The sequence below is a fragment of the Pseudorasbora parva genome, chromosome 18 (genome assembly GCF_024679245.1).
Source record: "Pseudorasbora parva isolate DD20220531a chromosome 18, ASM2467924v1, whole genome shotgun sequence".
Classification (NCBI taxonomy): domain Eukaryota; kingdom Metazoa; phylum Chordata; class Actinopteri; order Cypriniformes; family Gobionidae; genus Pseudorasbora; species Pseudorasbora parva.
Window position 1 is genome coordinate 10,402,585 of NC_090189.1, and position 12,587 is coordinate 10,415,171.

A 12,587-nucleotide genomic window follows, 5' to 3' on the forward strand; every position below is an offset into this window, starting at 1 on the left:
CTTCATCTGCTGCACGTCACATAAAACATCATATGCAAAAAAGATCAAAAGGGGCATATATGAACTGATAGCCAGTGACTTAGCACATTTATATGGTAAAAACTGTTTTAGTATTAGGCTACTATACTGTTTCCATAGTCTAAGCACACACACACACACACACACACACACACACACACACACACACACACACACACACACACACACACACACACACACACACATACATACATACACACACATATATATATATATATATATATATATATATATATATATATATATATATATATATATATATATATATATATATATATATATATAAAACAAAAAATACGGCTTTATTCAGCAGTCTTCTCTTCCGCGTTTGTTTTCAAACCTCAAATAAAGATTCAAAAGGTCACGAATCAGCAGATTGATTCATGATTCGTATCGACCAATGTCATGTGATTTCAGCAGTTTGCTAGTTTGACAGTTTGTCATTTTTTGATATTTTTGGACCAAAATGTATTGTCGACGCTTCAAAAGAGTCTAACTAACCAACTGATGTCACATATGGACAACTTTGATGTTTTCATTACCTTCTAGACGTGCACAGCTAGTGGGCATACACTTACATTCAAAGGACAGAAAGGCCTCGGACTACATCTAAAATATCTTAAACTGTGTTCCGAGGATGAACAGAGGTCTTACAGGTGTGGAACAACATTGGGGTGAGTCATTAATGAAATAAATTTCATTTTTGGGTGAATTAACCCTTTAGGTGTAATAGTTAAGTGTAATAGTTTAACTTCTAAAAATGAAACAATTTAATATTTTTTTTTTTTAAAAAGGAGAGTTTTCCAACCAGGGTTCAGCTAAAGGAAAGGAAATACAAAGAAAAAAGACATCCAAAACTGCAGCTCTTGTGGGGTGTCCCCGGTCTGCAGTGGTCAGTATCTATCAAAAGTGGTCCAAGGAAGGAACAGTGTTGAACCGGCAACAGGGTCATGGGCGGCCGAGGCTCACTGATCCACATGGAAAGCGAAGGCTAACCTTTGTGGTCCGATCAAACGGACCAGTCAGGGTGCCCATGCTGACGCCTCTCCACTGACGAAAGTGCCAACAGTGCCAGCAATGGAAGAAGGTGACCTGGTCTTGATTAATCATGTTTTCTTTTACATCACATGGATGGCCTTGTGCGTTTGCGTACACGTGTGCGTTGCTTACCTGAGGACACATGGCACCAGGATGCACTATTGGAAGAAGGCAAGCCGGCAGAAGCAGTGTGATGCTTTGGGCAGTGTTCTGCTGGGAAACCTTGGGTCCTGTCATCCACGTGGATGTTACTTTGACACATAACCTAAGCAGTGTTACAGAACATGTTCACCCTTTCATGGAAACGGTATTACCCAGGGGACTGTGGCCTCTTTCAGCAGGATAATGCGCCGTGCCACAAAGCAAAAATGGTTCAGGAATGGTTTGAGGAGCAGAACGAGTTTGAGGTGTTGACTTGGCCTCAGAATTTCCCAGATCTCAGTTCAGGCTCCATCACGTAACTTACAGGACTTCAAGGATCTGCTGCTAACATCCACTAACCACAGCACACCTTCAGGGATCTAGTGGAGTCCAAACCTTGATGAGTCAGGGCTGTTTTTTTTGCAGCAAATGGGGACCTACACAATATTAGGCCTGATCGGTGTGTATTAGATGTGTTACATTTTTAAATGGTCACAGTTCTAGTCAATCTTAGGATGTCAAAACTGAATAACCTCATATAGGAAAAATGACACTGTGTCATTGAAGAAGTGTTTTATTGGATAAACAATCTATAACATTTATAATAACCATATCTGAAGATCATATTCCGAATAAACTTTGTGGCTGTATATTTCACATAACAGTTACTGATAGAAAGTCACACTAACATGTTCTGAGACATTTAACAAGACAGCAGAAGCCACATGTGAAGATTCATCTAATGCAAAAACATGTTTAAACTCTAACAAATAAACAATTTAATGTTTTACAGGAGAATTGTCCAACCCGGTTCAGGTAAAGAAAAGGCTGAACAAAACCAGCCAAAAAATAACAAAAAAAACCAATAGCAAAAGGTTCCTGGATATACTGATGGGTAAAAATGTAAGAGAATCCTGAAATTACACATGGCATATAGATAATAGGCATGCTCACAGTAGTTATTAGAATGAGATAAAACGCTCTTCTCTTCATGTGGTTTTCCTCTTCTCTATCTCTTCTTCTCTCTCCTGGTCCTGACTGCTTAAGAGCTCTGAGAACAGTCAAACAGCAGAACAACTGGATGGAGAGGAAGAGGAGGAACAAAATAGAGTAGAAGCATACATAAATATATAATTTACTTGAGATTATAGTAAACATGCAGCACAAACAGGATCCAAAAGTGATTATCCAGGCCGCAGTGCAGCAGATCACTCTATATCTGAGAGGCTTGTACTTCAGAAAGGTTACAGGATGAACCACTGCCAGGTAACGCTCAACACACATCAGACACTGAAACACAGGACGGCCAGTGATGAATAGTCCTAAACTAAAATATTTCAATGTCTTGAGACTTGAAAACCAGTGATCAAGTGCATGGACCAAAATGTTCAGACAGCTGGTAATCTCACAAAAAGAGAGATTGAGGATGAAGAACTCTGATGCAACTCCACTTCCTGTTCCTGTGACGATGAGCCAGATAACATAGGAGTGTGTAGGAAGACCAAACAAAAAATTGAAGCTGTGCAGACAAAGTTCCAACATTTTCATTAGCCCAATAGACTGACTTTTGGAGAATGAAGATGCTTCATGTGTGGTGAAGTTCACTGTACAGTTATTCATATCTTCCTTCTTTCTCAAAATATCTCAGAGAAAAAATGTGTTCTATGGAAAACAAGAAATGTTAATATATACATGAATCTAAATTTGCATGCAGAGCTAACAGCTATATCAAATGCCTATTTATCTGCTGTCATACTTTAACAGAACAGAATAGCTAAAATGGGTCGCATACCTTTTAAGCACAACTTTTAAGACATAAACAATGTGAAAAAGCTCAATGATTATCGTCTGTCATTTGTCTCAAGAACTCTCAGCCTCAGGTTCACACAGAATTAATGCTCAAAATGAGTTTAATCGGTACAGAGTAAACAAGTCAACTGCAGGAACGTCGCATTATATAAGTCAGTTTATCATTATTAAACTAACAAACTTTACAATTTAGACTGCACAAAACATTGTCAAAAATTTCAAATTTGAACTACATTGTATTATATATTTCTTAAATTAAATTGACATAAACGCAATTAATTTAGCTTATAATTTTACAAAACAAATAATAATTTTAGAGTACTTTCCCTATGTTTAAATAGAAAATGTCATGATTTTAAGAAGAGTTTAGTACCTGAAGTGTGAATGTCCAGTCTCTATATGTGTGTAAATCTCAGTGATGTGCTTTGAACAAGCATAAGAATATATTGGATGTGTATGACCATCTGTTTCATGTCACATGGCATATTCAAATAAATAAAATAAAGAAATGTAAGGTTCAAAAAGACATACGTCTGACTTAACATTTGACTGTACTGACACTGACTGACTTGAATGGAAAATCGTTATATCATTTCCACACAACACTACTAAAGATTCACATATTTAGTATAAGCATGACAACAACAGTGTATGGAAATGATAGCATAGTATTTTATTGATAAACAAATGACAGACTTGCAGCAAACTTAATCTGAGTGTGAAAAGGACGCTAACTTTCTAACACAAGTTGAACAGGGTGCACTAATAATAATACAAAATAGAATTGACATTTAATATTCTTCATGGGCTAAATATAACAGTGAATAAGGTTACAGGCTACAGGATGAATCACCGCCAGGTAACGCTCAGCTCACATCAGACACTGAAACAGAGGACTACCGCTGATGAATAGTCCAATTAAAAAAACGTGTCAATGTCTCGATTGGGATCCAAGTCTCAAATAGAGAGAGCAAAGAATTTAGAGATTTACCAATCTCACAAACAGAGAGATTGAGGTTTAAGAATCCTGATGCAAAACAACACATTTCTTTGAAGGTCACTTAGTTTATTACCAAAAAGTGTAATTGTTTAAATCGTCGCAAAAAAAATGCATATTGCTAATTCAGTGAACAGTAATGATATGCTCTCATGCTCCAATGGTTCTTCTCCTGGCAGAGATTTTCAGTAATTCCAGTACCTACAGGCCCAGGAAGGGAGACACGGTTTCCCCCTAGAGGTGGAGATGAGACAAATCAAATTTATAATTATTATTTATAGCTCAGACAAAATTATTGGCTCCAAAAAAAAAAAAAAAAACTTTAGAAAAAAAATTTGCCTGCCCTACCTTCAATGCTAAATACCATGTTTTATGAACCGAGGCGGAACAGCTTTCCAGTCCGTTGCAAATAAAGAAAAGGCTGAAGAAAACCAGACAGCACATAACACAGAATAGCAGGAAACCAAATATCCAAAATATTCTGTTTGGTTAGAATGATAGAGAATCCTGTGATAGTAAATGGGACATTTTGGATAATCATGCTCACTGTTGTTATTAGAATAATATTAAACGCTCTTCTCTTCATGTGGTTTTCCTCCTCTCTCTCTCTCCCTATCTCTCCTGGTCCTGACTGCTTCAGAGCTCCGAGAACAGCCACAAGACAAAACAACTGGATGAAGAGGTACAGGAGAAATGCTGTTGAGAAAAGCCATGCATATGCCTCTATGTTGAGTGATGCTAAAGTAAAGTTGCAGAAAAAACAGGATCCAAGTGTGATTATCCAGGCCGCAGTGCAGCAGATCGCTCTATATCTGAGAGGTTTGTACTTCAGAAAGGTTACAGGATGAACCACTGCCAGATAACGCTCAACACACATCAGACACTGAAACAGAGGACGACCGGTGATGCTTAGTCCTTGCACAAAATTTGTTAATGTATTGAAAAGCGAAGAAAAGTATGACAATAGACTAAACACCGCACAGATACTGTTACCAATCTCACAAACAGAAAGGTTGAGGTTGAAGAACTCTGATGCGACTCCACTTCCTGTTCCTGTGATAATGAGCCATATAACATAAGAGTGTGTAGGAAAACCAAAAAGGAAGTAGATGCTGTATGCACACATTTCCAGACTGTTCAGTATTCCAATAGAATGAGTTGTGGAGTTGGCTTCAGGGGTTGTGACATTTACTGTAGAGTTATTCATTCTCTCAGCTCAGGATGTTACAAATGATATTGCATCTGTGGTAAGCCTATAGAGAAAGAGAGAGGGAGGGTTAACTAAAATGTAAAGGTTTACATACGGTGTGTAATGCAACATAATTCCAATGAAACAATCCAGAATTATAACATTTGGGTCATTCTGTACTATATAATACATAAATGTGACTATAATGTCACATAAGATGAATCCAGTAATAAATGACTTAAACATTAAATAACTATTTCATAGAAGAAGAAAAAAAACTTTTATTGAATTAAAAACAACAAAATTATTCAAAAGTTTATCACCTGTATAGTGAATGTCCAGTCTCTGTGGATGTGTATAAATCTCTGTGCTGTGTTTTGTATATTGACTTCAAAGCTGTCACAATAATATAATGGTCATGACTTCATCTGCCAAGCGTCACATTGAACACCATATATGCAAATATTAAAATTTGTAAATTGCTGACAACACTTTTACATTTATGCAGCAAATTACAATTTTGACAACCATATATTGTAAGATAATGCACTAAATACAGTCAGGGACTGGTAAATAATAAAGGTATCTAATGAATACACTCTTTAAAATAAAAATAAAAGTAATAGAAAGGTTCCATGGATGTTAAAGGTTCTTCGTGGAATCACAGATGCCAATAAACAACCTTTAACATTCAAGGAACCTTTCGATTACAAAAGGTTTTTAATAGTGGAGAAATGCTTTGGAGGCTGTGATCTAGATTGCAGGAAACACTCGTCTAATTTGCTTACATGACGGGTTTCCTGTTTCTTGACTGGCCAATCTATATTTAACCTGGAAACAGTGCGAGTCACAACCTCCAACAGCTCCTCCTGTACGCCGGCATAATATCCTCATCCAGGCTCACATCCAACATCCAGTTGCTCGGAACTGGAGTGCTGCTGCACCTGCGCTTCAGCGCGAGCAGAAGAAACCACTGAGCGTGCTTCTGACTCATGAATTGAAGCATCGGATCTAGCAGGTAAAGGCAGAGATAGGGTATCGGCCATCTCTAACCCCGCCGCTAGATCCATCTGTGAACCCAAAGACACAAGCCTTTGCTGTGCCTTGTCAGCAGCGGGACCCGAGCCCTGAGGAACACGAGCCGAAGCACCCTCCTCAAAGAGCATCCGGCGGGACCGGAGAGTTCTCATAGCCATTCTCTCACAATGCTGACAGCCAGCCCCCTCTAGGGCTGCCTTTGCATGCTCCGGTCCCAAACACATTACACAAAGCAAATGTGTATCCCCACCCATGATGTAACGAGGGGAGGGAGTAACACACTGTCTGAACAGTTGATTCGCCTTTATCTTATATAAAGGCGAATATATATATATATATATATATATATATATATATATATATATATATATATATATATTATATGTGTATATGTATGGCTTACGGCTTTCGTTTCGAGGGTAACAGACTCTGCATATCCTGCCTGAAGATGAAGGCAAGGGCACAGCCGACCCCCGGAAGGTATAGACAGGGACCATCCTGGTAGTGGCAGCTTTTTCGGAAATTTACCAAGCATTTAGAGACTGTGACATTAGTGTCATCAGCTTGCATGGAACATTGCTCGTGCCCCAAAAAAATACAGCGAAAGGAAGTTTGTTAAAAAGTGCCTTAGTGATGTTGCTGCTATTCTTTGTCCCGAAAACAAACTTTTGAAACGTTCAGTAAAGGACCTCCAGCTGTCACGGCACACCGTTGAAAGAGAATATCAGACATTAACAACTCAGTTGAAACCCATTTATATTCAGATCGTCAGAAGTGCCGGTATTTCATCATTGCTTTGGATGAGTCTTGCGATGTTCAGGATAAGCCACAGTTAGCAATATTTGTACGATTTGTGTCTGAAGACTGCACAATTAAGGAAGAGCTACTTGACATTGTGCCACTAAAATACCTGTGGCATCGACCTGAAAGAGACACTGATAACTGTTGTTGAGAAATCAGATCTGCAGTTGTCAAAACTAACAGCAATAGCCACTGACGGAGCTCCAGCCATGTTGGGATCTGGAAAAGGCCTTGTAGGGCTGTGTAAAGCTGAATTTTGGGCCTTCACTGTATTTTCCACCAAGAGCAATTGGGGTCAAAAAAGCTGAACTTGGATCACACCATGAAACCTGTGCTGGAAATTGTCCATTTTAAACGCAAACATGATCTCAATCACAGGCAGTTCAGAAATCTCATTGCTGAGCTTTATGAAGACCTTCCATCTGATCTCCTCTTTCACGGCACTGTAAGATGGCTTTCAAGTTTTTTCAAGGTTTTTTTTAGCTTTTAAACCTAGTGAAGCTATTCCTTGCAGAGAAACACAAGGACTATCCTGAGCTAGATGATCTCTAGCTCAGGATAGCTGGAAGCTTATCCATCACTGGACAAGGTACAGCTCAGATGGCAGAAGCAGGAAAGTGTTAGACCACATCCTCATCTCTCGATGCTGGAAGTAGTTTGTCACCAGCTGCCATGTGTCCTTGCTGGTGGCCCAGCTCAAGTTAAAGTTGCGAGCTAATCAGCACACCATGACACAGCCTTGCCTGGACTCCTCCCTACTCAGTGACCCAAACATCGCCACAGACTTCAGTCGCACCATCCACACCACCTTTGATAACCTGGCTACCAACAAGGCGAACGACTGGCAGACCTTCAAGGAAAGTGTCATCCAGTCAGCTCACAATGTCTTCGGATGCTTTGGACCTTCCCCAAAAAAGGCTTGGATATCAGAGAGGATACTTAACATCATCGACCAGCGGGGTGAGGCCCAGCTCCGAGGTGACCTGACGGAATATCAGGGACTGAACGGCCAGCTCAATGTGGCTATAGCCGAGGACAGGGAGAAGTTCTGGCAAGCAGAAGCTAAAAATCTAGCTTCTAGATGAGTCTGCGGGCAATAACAGCAATTTGAGCCATGTCTTTAGCCTGCTAAAGACGTAATGGTGACAGGCTAGTCTGTGGCAACCAGAGTAATGTCTGAGGCATTACTCTTCTCTCCATCCCCAGCAAGCTCTTTACCAGGATCTTGCTCACTCGTGCTCTCCCAGTCATCAGAAGCAGTCACCGTCCCCAGCAGGCTGGCTTCATGCCTAACTGCTCCACAACAGACCAAATCTCTGCCGTTCGCTTGCTGATAGAGAAGACCTATGAATCCAGAGGCTGAAAAGGTTGTCCTCCAAGTGAGCTGAACGAAAAACAAGTTCATGTACGTCGGTGACTTCCCTGCAGCTTGGCAATGGCACGGTAGAGCCTATCAAGACCTTTGTGTGTCTGGGATCCATAGTGACAAACAACGGAGACCTACAACCAGAGATTAAGAGCCCTGGCAGCGTCACCCCTGCAGTCTCTCTGGAAACCACTCTGGCAGCACCAGATCATCTCACGCAAGACGAAGGTTCGGATTTACAACTCAGCAGTACTCTCCATCCTGCTTTATGGCTCAGAGATTTGGCCCTTAAATAAGACACTGACTGCAAGATTAGATGACTTTGATAGCAGGGCTCTCAGAACCATCGAGAAAAACATCAGGTGGACATCAACAATGTCCAATCAAGTGCTTTGAGCCAGCATGTGCCAGCCCAGAGCATCCTGCCTAGCTGCGCAACGCCACACCCGCTAGTTCGGCTATGTCCTTCGCCTCCCTCCTGACCATCCCACGAGAGCCATTCTCCAGTTTGATCCAAGAGCCGCAGGCTTGAGAAGACCACGAGGTAAACCCCGCACCCAATGGCTTGAAGTCCTTGCGGGTGGCCTCCAACAACATTGAGTTGCTATGGAGGATGCAGAGCAGCTGACACAAGACCGTCAGCAACTGGTTCATCTGGTCAGCTCAACTCACAGGGATAGGACAACCCCCTACCCATTGCAGGAGCCAAAATAGATAGAATCACTTCCATGGCCACAGGTGTATAAAATCAAGCACCTAGGCATGCAGACGCTTCTACAAACATTTGTGAAAAAATTGATCATTCCAGCTCATTGGTCATTCAGCTCTTTTGTGAAATTTCCTCACTACTAAATATTCCACGGTCAACTGTTAGTGGTATTAAAACAAAGTGGAAGTAATTGGGAACAACAGCAACTTGTAAAATAACCAAGCGGGGTCAGCGCATGCTGAGGAGCACAGTGTGCAGATCTTTCAACAGTCAATAGCTACAGACCTCCAACTTTGTGTGGCTTTAAGATTAGCTCAAGAACAGTGCATAGAGAGCTTTATGGAATGGGTTTCCATGCCCGAGCAGCTGTTATAAAAATATAAACATTGGTTTGTAGCTCAAATATTTTTACCATTTACTGTACTTCCCTATAGTGTCTAATACAGTTCTGCACATTCACAAAAATAGCTGGCTTACTTCCATGTTTAAAAAATGGTGAATCATAATATTAATATTAAATATCAACTGACAATTAGCTTCAAAATTAAGACTGAAATAAGGTAATAGATTGTTATATAATATTTTTATTGCCTAAAATATAGTCTGTCTCATATAAGGCCTGCACAGGTGGAACACATTTAACACCTGTTATGCAAATGTATTCGAGTGTCAAAGGCACAAATTAATTTGATGGAATTTTCCGTACTTAATTGTCTTACAGGTGTTTTACCTCTATTTTGAATTTTATTGTGTTGTGTGTAATGTTGAATGGATATTTCCATAAAATTACTGGATAATGTCCTGGCAGAAAATTAACAGTAGCCAAAATTTAAAGATTTACAGAGTAAGGTATATGTAGTATCTGTGAGGGATGAGATTTTAAGCCGAATAAAATAAACACACAGAAAATAGTTCATCTGAAAGTAGCATAACACAGTCAGGGGTTTTATTCCAATGTGTGAGGTGGTGGACTTCCCTAAATAAACAAATAGAACACTAAATTAACTTTATTTTGATGTCAATGTTTGATGTTATTTTTATGTTAACATATTTACCTTTAAAATGTAAAATAATATTAACCTTTAAAAAAATTACACACATATACAGTTTTTCACAAAGTTTTGAAACAATTAACACAGCCAACTAAAAACACACTCTTACCAAACAATTCATCTTTACTGTATAATGAAGCACTGCATTTTTTTCTACTGCTAATAATTTATTAAAGGTTTCTGTGAATCTTTCTTCTCATGTTCTTCTGTCCATTTCTGATTGGTTATTCATGCCACATTTACCACATCACTCTTAAAGCAGGGTACAAATTAGTTAAATGACGTTAATTTTAATAATGAGTAACTTCCATTTTATAGACAACATTGCAGTAGTTTGTATATTTTCACACTGCCAATACATTTTTTTTCCAACAAAGGGGAAAAGAAACTAAAAGCTTCTCAGAAAGATACAGTGCTGTTTCGTTTCTGAATGCATCTGTATTTTTGAATGAATCAAATGATGGAATGATTGAAAGATAAAATAAGGTTTAGTTACTTAATGTGCACAACAGCAAAATATTTTTCCAGCCCGTTGTAAATACAGTACCGGCTGCACAAAACCAGCCAGCACATAACAAAGATAAGCAGGAAACCAAAATTCAACAAAATTCTGTTGAGTTAGAATGACAAAGAATCCAGTGATAATAAATGGCACATATAGCATAATCATGCTCATTGTTGTTATCAGAATAAGATAAAATGCTCTTCTCTTCATGTGGTTTTCCTCCTTTCTATCTCTCCCTCTCTCTCCTGGTCCTGACTGCTTCAGAGCTCTGAGAACAGCCACAAGACAGAACAACTGGATGGAGAGGAAGAGGATGAACTGCAGTGAGAAGAACCATACATATGTCTCTGTTTTGAGTGATACTAAAATAAAGATGCAGAATAAACAAGATCCAATAGTGATTATCCAGGCCACAGTGCAGCAGATCACTCTATATCTAAGAGGTTTGTACTTCAGAAAGGTTACAGGATGAACCACTGCCAGGTAAGGCTCAACACAAATCAGACACTGAAACAAAGGACGACCGGTGATGCCCAGTCCTTTCAAAAAATGTGTCAATATTGGGAAACTTGAAAACATATATGGCAGTAGACTGAACATTGCACTGAGGCTGCTACCAATCTCACAAAAAGACAAATTAAGGTTGAAGAACTCTGATGCAACTCCACTTCCACTTCCCGTGATGATGAGCCAGATAATATAAGAGTGTGTGGGAAAACCAAACAGGAAATGTATGACATAGACACACATTCTCTCTTTGTCCATTAGCCCAAAGAAGAAAGTTGTCGATGCTTCAGGTGTGGTGAAGTTCGCCGTAGAGTTATTCATTCTCTCGGCTCAGAATGTCACATGCATTATTTAGCTATAAATATTTTTGCAGCTGTGATCTACACAAAAAGAGAAGTGTAAATGCAATCACATAAAAAAATTAAGCTGTTTTATTGTTGCGTTTACATGGACAATCAAATCAAATTACTAAAATGAAAACGAAAAAAATATAATCAACAGTTTATCACCTGAATAGTAAATTGCTGTCTCTGGAAGTGTATAAATCTCTGTGCTGTGTTTTATAGACTGACTTCAGCTGTCACAAGTATATGTGAATGACTTCGTCTACTGCACATCACATATAACAAAAAGTATGCAAATATTAAATGTAAACTAATTTACCTTGAAAAAAAAACTTTGTACATGTTGAATGTTGAACAGATACTTTATTTGCATTCATGAAGGAAAATGGCCTGATTGTCAAATTAATCATACATCTCTTTGGAGAAATTGTAATTGTATAGTAATTTCATCAGACATTACATTTTTTTATTAAAACACCAAGCAAAATTCGAATAACATTTATCTACTGACTATGGAAATCAATACTAAGGCTAACTCAAAAACAATGATTGTTATACAATCTTATTTTACTAAACACATAATCAGCCATTTTAAACAATATTCATAATTCTAAAACTGTACAGGTGCAACACAATTAAGAACTGCAACACAGCAATGCTGCTTTACCAACATAGCACTTAATTGGAAAAACCCAAAATTCCTGTCTCAAAAAATTAGCATATCATGAAAAGGTTCTCTAAACGAGCTATTAACCTAATCATCTGAATCAACTAATTAACTCTAAACACCTGCAAAAGATTCCCGAGGCTTTTAAAAACTCCCAGCCTGGTTCATTACTCAAAACCCCAATCATGGGTAAGACTGCCGACCCGACCCTGTCCAGAAGGCCATCTTTGACACCCTCAAGAGAGAGGGTAAGACACAGAAAGAAATTTCTGAACGAATAGGCTGTTCCCAGAGTGCTGTATCAAGGCAACTCAGTGGGAAGCCTGTGGGAAGGAAAAATTGTGGCAAAGAACGCTGCACAACAAGAAGAGGTGACCGGACCCTG

General features: G+C 39.1%; 3 protein-coding genes across 3 annotated transcripts; all 3 read right to left on the bottom strand.

Moving 5' to 3' along the window:
- Positions 1-1,974: 1,974 nt before the first annotated feature.
- Positions 1,975-2,838, bottom strand: LOC137047088 (chemokine XC receptor 1-like). The gene has a single exon (XM_067424648.1). It carries the CDS (start codon positions 2,836-2,838, stop codon positions 1,975-1,977), a length of 864 nt encoding a protein of 287 aa, XP_067280749.1.
- Positions 2,839-4,394: 1,556 nt separating this feature from the next.
- On the bottom strand, positions 4,395-5,231 carry LOC137047089 (hydroxycarboxylic acid receptor 2-like). Its single transcript, XM_067424649.1, has one exon. The coding sequence runs from the start codon at positions 5,229-5,231 to the stop codon at positions 4,395-4,397; it is 837 nt and encodes a 278-aa protein (XP_067280750.1).
- Positions 5,232-10,675: 5,444 nt separating this feature from the next.
- Positions 10,676-11,512, bottom strand: LOC137047090 (uracil nucleotide/cysteinyl leukotriene receptor-like). Its single transcript, XM_067424650.1, has one exon. It carries the CDS (start codon positions 11,510-11,512, stop codon positions 10,676-10,678), a length of 837 nt encoding a protein of 278 aa, XP_067280751.1.
- Between the last annotated feature and the right edge of the window lie 1,075 nt (positions 11,513-12,587).

Bases quoted from the DNA above. Each gene is read 5' to 3' on its own strand.
- LOC137047088 (XM_067424648.1), bottom strand. From the start codon at position 2,838: ATGAATAACTGTACAGTGAACTTCACCACACATGAAGCATCTTCATTC.
- LOC137047089 (XM_067424649.1), bottom strand. From the start codon at position 5,231: ATGAATAACTCTACAGTAAATGTCACAACCCCTGAAGCCAACTCCACA.
- LOC137047090 (XM_067424650.1), bottom strand. From the start codon at position 11,512: ATGAATAACTCTACGGCGAACTTCACCACACCTGAAGCATCGACAACT.